Below are 7,517 nucleotides of genomic sequence, written 5' to 3' on the forward strand. Positions count from 1 at the left end.
GGACTTATATCATGTGGACGCGCCAACACTTTGGTTGTTATTACTTTGAAGAAAACTACGCATTATAACTTTAAATAGGACAGTAGTTTCTAGAAGTTTTGTGACTGGATAGTATTGAATATTGCAATTTTCTTTTCCTTCTTAAACAACAACAAAAGTTGAAAAATTGCATTCTAGAGACAATATATTGAAGACATTAATAAAAACTAATTGTTTTCTAAAAGGAATGCACGTCACATGTTAGTCCGACATTCGTAAAGTACATACGTTTTTTTTGTTTTCTTTTGCTTTCCGTCTGTTTGCCTGGAAACAGATATGCTGTAGTCGCCATCAGCCCTACCATATAAAAAATAATCAGGTGAATTATGGAAAAAATATATATATATTCATCGATTCAGAGGAAAATAATATTTTTTTTAAAAATCATCGCAAAAAAAGCACGATGCCTACAATTTTGGATTTCCTTTCCCCCACCCCTAGTGTCCATCATTACACACATTTCACACATTGTTGCAAAATGCAAATCCACAACCATGGTAAGTGCAGGCATTGACGCTATCAAACTGCCGGTGTTTGTGTAGGTCTCACCCACCTGATCACCATGGACCTCCATCAGAAAGAGATTCAAGGCTTCTTCAACATCCCAGTGGACAACCTGAGAGCCTCCCCCTTCCTGCTGCAGTACATACAGGAAGAGGTCAAAACACATGACTGGCATATTAAAACTGAAACTGTCACTTGTTTGTAATTTTGACATTTTACTTACATCTTTATAAAAATTATTATTATATAAATATTATTAATAAGTAGTTGTACATTTGTATTACCAACTTTTATATGTGTTTTATACAGTTCCTTTGTATCTTTTGAAAATGTGTTCTTGTATTCTTTCCTATTTATTATTTCTTGTATGTGTGCGGTGTCTGATATGTTGCTGCTGTAGCACTAACATTTCCCAATTTTGGATCAGTACATCTGATCGGTCTTTATTTCCCATGTACCTCCAGATCCCTGACTATAGAAATGCTGTGATTGTGGCCAAGTCCCCAGCCTCTGCCAAAAGGTACCGTAGCCTCCTCACTCGCTGGTTATGAAATCACCTTCAACAGTGCAGAGCTGGAACTGTAACAGCTGTTGACAGAGGCAGCAGCTAAACAGACTTCAGCCACCTTAAACACAATCCATTGTGGTTTAAGTGAACGCTATATTTAGAATTTTATTAGTAATAATTATAATTAGTAAGGGATGAGGGGGGTCCCTTCTCAGGGCCATCTAATCTCTGTATGACCAAAGCAAGAGCTGTGTCGGGGTTCTCGGCTGTAAGTCAGACTCGACTCGGGTGAGTCCCACTTATTGCCGCGACCTGACACCGGATGGATGGATGGATGGATGGATGGATGGATAGATAGATAGATATATTTAGAATACTATCACCGCTTTACTTTGCCGACAGTCCTTTCCAATAGTGAACTAAAGCTGTTCTATCGTCAATGCTTTCTTCAAAGCCACCAGACTGCTTTGCCAAAAACAGTAATTTTACCTCACAGAACACAGGAGTTGCTGGACTACGGCTGCCTCGATTAGTTAGTTAGTTAGTAGTAGCGTTATTGTGTGACTTCAGTGTTTTTAAAAGGATTAGTTTGGATTCTCACATTAACACTAACAAACTAAACGATCGAGGTACTGCAGGGTAAAATTACTGTTGTCAAAGTCTGGTGGCTTTCAAGTGAGCGATATAATAGCATTAGTTCCCCGTTGTTAAAGGCTGTCAGATGGCAAGGTAAGCGGTCAAAATATTTTAAAGATAGCGTACACTTAAACGGACATTGATGTTTTTTTTAGGTGTCTAAAATACTTTTTGCTTAGCTTTCGTGTTGGTACTCCGGTCTGTTTCTCCAAACTGGGGCGTGCTGACCGCCATCTACTATAGGTCATTCACTGACTAAGTACCTCATGCAACCCCACTTCAAAAAATCTAAACTATCCCTTTAAAGTCCAGAATTGCATTTACTTAGCAGCAATCATTGCTGTCTGCCATGGTATTGTTTTTTACTACCACAGGGGGTGCCAAAGTCAGAACCTTTCATATTTTATACAGTAACAAAAGTTCTGTTCTGTGTTGTACATGAATCGTTTTGACGTAATAAACGGCTGTAGTATCGGAGTTCTCCTGTGTCTGGGTGTGCAGGGCTCAGTCGTTTGCCGAGCGACTGCGTCTGGGTATAGCAGTGATCCACGGTGAAGCTCAGGACGCAGAGTCAGACCAGGTAGACGGGCGACACTCGCCACCCACCGTCAAGACCACCGGAGCCATTCACCCCAGCATGGAGATACCATGTAATACACACACACACACACACACACACACACACACACACACACACACACACACACACACACACACACACACACACACACACACACACACACACACACACACACACACACATTCTGACGACAATATCTTGTGTAACTTTCCACATGATAGAATACATTTAGGTAGATATACAGATGCACACACACTGACTTTTGCTTTGCCACCGCAAATAAAATTACATGGCATAGAGACGAGTTGCCTCTTGACAATGTGAGCTTAAATAATGTTTTATTGGTGTTTCCAGTGTTGATCCCTAAGGAAAAGCCTCCCATCACTGTGGTAGGAGATGTAGGAGGACGCATCGCCATCATAGTGGTGAGAGCATACAGTTTGACTGGTTTTAACACACTATCGTTGAACAAGAGCCCCATGAGAAAAAGCCCAATAAAGTGTGGGAAGAAAAGGAAGGAGGCGGATCAGCTGCAGGTGTGTCTGCAGCTGCAGGAGGGCAGAGCGCTGACACTCAGCTGACATTCTGTAAAAGATGGAGGGAATCCAGTCTGGCTTTCCACTGAAAAGCTCATTCTTTTACAGTATTTTGCTGTGGCTTTAATTAGTCTCCGCTGTGACTGTTGCCATCAGAGCAGCTGGACTGTTGTTGTGGCATGAGCACACATGCACACAATAAACGGCAGATAACTGGTTGTCAGCGGGCCTGCAATCTCGATTCACCCGGTTCATGATTTTTCAAGGTTTCTTCACTTCTCATTTAATTTTATGAGCTGACTGCATTACAAACACCACTACTTTGTTCTGTGAGTTTTAAACATAGACTGTATAAAATAGGGTTTAAAGCCCTTCTGTTCATTGGAGCCTTTATGTTTACAGGCCTGTTTGCCAAAATATCAGTTTGGTTTTGTCCTGGTTCATGTGTGCAATAAGTATTACACTGTTGTGAGAAAAAAAAACGTGGCAGAGAATCGTGATATCAATTGTAAGCTAAAAAATTGTGAGTCGTATTTTTGGCTGAATCCTGCAGGCCTAGTTGACAGAGAGCCGGTGTCTGTCTGATGATACACCATCAGTTAGCATTTCACTGCTGTGCTACTGTGGATCAGTCTGGGATACAGTATGTCAGATCCACACTCTACTCAACATCTTTAAATTGAAATTAAGCATAATTTTGTTATTTCCTGTTAATTAAATTTAAAATGAATTACCTTTGTCTGAAGATGTTTATGGGAAAAACCCAATTCAAGTTAAAGTTAACAATACTTTGGTATTATGTAATACGTTTTGAGTCTGTGGTGAAAACATCAGTAAGGAGCAACCTAAACTCTCAAACAAATTCTCAGGCGAGGGACTCGGACTATGTTGTGTTCAATTTGACATGGAATGTTGGAATTTCTGGGTTTCCAGTCTGACACTATACAAGTCTGAAATGTCAACTCTAAAAGATGTAATCTTATTTGCTCTATGAAAGACAAAAACTATATATAACTATAAAGAGATCATTTTATTTTAGATTTGCAAACAGACGTTACTGTTTAAGTTATCGTTTTTTGTAATGCCTTGTTTTTATTTTATTTCAGTTTACGACTGTTTTTTCCCACTTAGTTTAGTTTGTTTGCGTTAATGACTCTAACGATGGTGGTGGCATGCTGTCACCACAGGGTGCCATGCTACTTCTGCAGGCTGAATGAACGAATGAATGAACGTTGATTCATTTGTTTGATTTGGGTTCCGTTTGTCTCGTAGGATGACATCATCGATGATGTGGACAGTTTTGTGGCAGCAGCGGAGACGCTGAAGGAAAGAGGGGCCTACAAGATCTTCGTCATGGCAACACACGGCCTCCTGTCCTGCGACGCCCCTAGGTTCATAGAAGAGTCAGCCATCGATGAGGTGTGTGTGTGTGTGTGTGTGTGTGTGTGTGTGTGTGTGTGTGTGTGTGTGTTGGTGTGTGTGTGGTGTGTGAGACTGTGCGCTTTGAAATATTCTGGTGTCATACTTAGGTTTTTGTTCTGCATAGCCTCGCTTGAGTTTCCTCCACAGCACACATACACCGCTGAACAGGAGGGGAAAAACCGGTCTGGGTATCACAGTTGTCTTGGGTGGGGCTAAGCTTCCGACGCAGCAACTTGTTTTGGTGAAACATTTGCACCCGGAAAAAGAAAACACCACATCCAGTATTAAATGAAGTTAACTGTTCATGAAATACAGTAACTGAGCTCTTTAGTTTAGCTGACACCTCATTTCCTTTTACCAGTGTATTGCTGTGTGTATTCTGTCCATTCCAAATCCCTTCCCATCGATCCCAAAACGTCCCAGTTAGAGAGGAAATACCCTAATCAGATTCTTTGTAAATCTTTACAATCATTCCCTGAAAGAACCCAGCAGGCCTGCCTTGCTGCAAGATCCAAATTGTCTTCAAAACTCGCGATTTTCAGCGTGTAGCTCGCTAGCTCGAAGGTTGCTGTTGTTGAGTGTTACAAGACAAATCAGTCCACCCAGGCCTGGCACCATAACACATTTAGCTGGACAATAAATTGTTATGATAGACGATAATATTGACCATTTTCATCTAATATAATGATAATGGCATCATAATAAAGGTACAACTTTTCAACGATCCAAAAACTTATTTCTGGAGAATATTTAACACGGGAACTGGAAGACATTTTAAATACTGTATCTATTATAACATATCTGCCACATGGTGAGGAAATGGTTGTACCCAAATAATTCTGGTTTCCCCCCCACTTACTCCTCCAGGTGGTGGTGACCAACACGATTCCCCATGAGCTCCAGAAGCTCCAGTGTCCGAAGATCAAAACGGTCGACATCAGCATGATCCTGTCGGAGGCCATCCGCCGGATCCACAACGGAGAGTCCATGTCCTATCTGTTCCGCAACATAGGGGTGGATGACTGAACACACACACAAACACACACACACACACCCACACCACACACACACACACACACCCACACACCCAACCCACACCACACACACACCACACACACACACACACACACCACCACACACACACACACACACACACACACCACACACACACACACAACTTTGCCTTTCCAGAAGTCTTCAGAAATGTAGAGGTGATTGTCAAACAAATTGCTGCACACACAAAAATATTAACTGCTCATATCATAATATCCAAATAAAAATGCTGACCCTTTCCTTTTTAAATGCAGTGTAACATAGAAGATGACTAAAAACATGTGCACATAGATTACTGAACACACACGTGTCATTATGGACTACTGCCGGTCTCTCCAATGGCTGCCCACACCTCGGGTTTATACTCCTCTCAGTCTCTTCTCCCCTCTGCATCTTGTCTCTTTTTTTTCATAGAAATGAAAGTTGTAAATCTAGGAATCTTAGAACATTTCTGTTAGCACCGAATGTCTCTTGTAGCACAATCTCCAATAGTATGAAAAAGATTGCCAGTGCCTTCTACAGGACATACTCCCAACACTCCTTCACTACTGCGATCACAAGTGGAGAAATCTCAGCAAACTGAACTAATTAATCGGGACAGCTTGCAGGTTCCCAGCTAATTACTTTGATTATCAGAGTGCATGTTTAACCCACTTGTCAGATTTTTGTTTATTTATGTGGCGTGTGAATGTGCTACTAATACATAGTTAGCTTAGAATGTGTGGTTGCCATAGCTTGTAGCTAATCTGGTGTCAAATCTACTCGTTGCTATAGCTTAAATGGAGTCAACAGGAAATATTTCCTCAGTCTGGGTTAATTGGATGTTACAAACATGTAACTGTATGGCAGTGCACTTGTAAAATATGTACTCGTGGGCCATCCGTTGTAACATTGTGCCATTGTTTCAATGCCTGCTCAAATATATTTATTTTTAAGATGAGTAGCACTTCCAGCTGGAGAGCTCCAGTAAGAAGTGGAGGGTTGTTCTAAAGCAAATGGAAATGAATAACAAATCTTTAATCATTATCAAGTTTACTTAACACACCATATATACCTGAGTTTCAAAGAATCAAGTTCCAAACTGCAGCTAAAGCTAGAAAAGTAAAGTTCAAAACCTTTTGAGGAGCAAATCTTGACTGAAGCAGGTCTTTGTCACTTTACCCGATGTGTTTCAAAAATGTTTTGTATTTATAGTCAGAACTTCATATGAATAAATATGTAGTAAACACTGCCTTTTGTAGTTTTATAACTGGGTGTACACTTAACACATCCTTGTTTTAGCAGGTATACTGGTATACATGGTCACTTTAGTTTAGCATGTTAGCATGCTAACAATGGGTAATTAAACCACATCTGAAGCTGATGGGAATGCCATTTGTTTTGCAGCTGCATGAAGTCATTAAAATACATAAACAGGTATAAAATGTCATAGTTGAAGATTAGAAAAAGAAGGTATTTAAGTAACTGATCAAGGCCCTAAGAGGTCAATGTATTTTAACATTTTTTCACAAAAAAACAAAGCTAAGAAAAAGTCTAAAAAATAAAAACAAATTGAAATGTGTCTCAAAGCTTTTTCTGTTTGTCACTAACTCTCCACTGGGCGTCGGTTTGGTTCCGTCCGCCGCCACGCGCCATACACACCGGGAGCCTCTCAGCAGCGGAGCGTCTTGCTGCCTGACTTGCAGATTTTATTATAGAACTTTACAGAACATTCACATGTTTATTAAGCTAGTATCTACCTTCCGCTCCAAGTAGTTCTACAGCTAAATGCCATGCCTTCTCTTTTTAGTGTTGGCCCTGCTCACGCGTGCATCTGTATGTGAAGCCAAATAGTTCAAATACACGTAAACAATGTGGACAACATGTAAATGTGTACACAACGCGTAGACAAAGCATTCATGTCACGTGATATTGAGCCTTTTGGCACTTCTCCATCAGTGGTCACCCTGCTGAATTTTTAGGGTCACAGCATTCACATGGGACCAAAATCCCATCAGCCACTTACACACAAAAACTTATAAAATAGGGTCCAGGTAAAAAAAAAAAAGCAGTAGTTACCCTTTAATAAAAATCTAGCTATCTACCTACACTATACTTTCAACAGAACATTTATTTCTCATCGGATGTATACAATAGCCAATTGCAAATATAAAGAAAGGTGGTACAGGGAAAAAGATCCATCTAAATAACCGGGAACCACTGTACAATATGTGCAAGAAAGAAGAAAAAAATGCTACAC

General features: G+C 40.4%; 2 protein-coding genes across 2 annotated transcripts in view; one reads left to right on the forward strand and one right to left on the reverse strand.

Annotated features, from left to right (window-relative positions):
- Positions 1-5,304, forward strand: part of LOC116703356 (phosphoribosyl pyrophosphate synthase-associated protein 2) — a 13,184-nt gene extending 7,880 nt beyond the window's left edge. The window contains exons 6-11 of the mRNA XM_032538031.1: positions 582-697; positions 1,008-1,063; positions 2,189-2,337; positions 2,622-2,692; positions 4,076-4,222; positions 5,093-5,304. Of these exons, the coding sequence (XP_032393922.1) occupies positions 582-697; positions 1,008-1,063; positions 2,189-2,337; positions 2,622-2,692; positions 4,076-4,222; positions 5,093-5,251 (698 nt within the window). The 3' untranslated portion in view covers positions 5,252-5,304. The remainder of the gene's footprint in view (positions 1-581; positions 698-1,007; positions 1,064-2,188; positions 2,338-2,621; positions 2,693-4,075; positions 4,223-5,092) is intronic.
- Positions 1-7,517, reverse strand: part of LOC116703354 (neurabin-2) — a 163,780-nt gene that overhangs the window by 104,286 nt on the left and 51,977 nt on the right. The window lies entirely within an intron of this gene.

This window comes from Etheostoma spectabile, chromosome 15, assembly GCF_008692095.1.
Source record: "Etheostoma spectabile isolate EspeVRDwgs_2016 chromosome 15, UIUC_Espe_1.0, whole genome shotgun sequence".
NCBI classification, from domain to species: domain Eukaryota; kingdom Metazoa; phylum Chordata; class Actinopteri; order Perciformes; family Percidae; genus Etheostoma; species Etheostoma spectabile.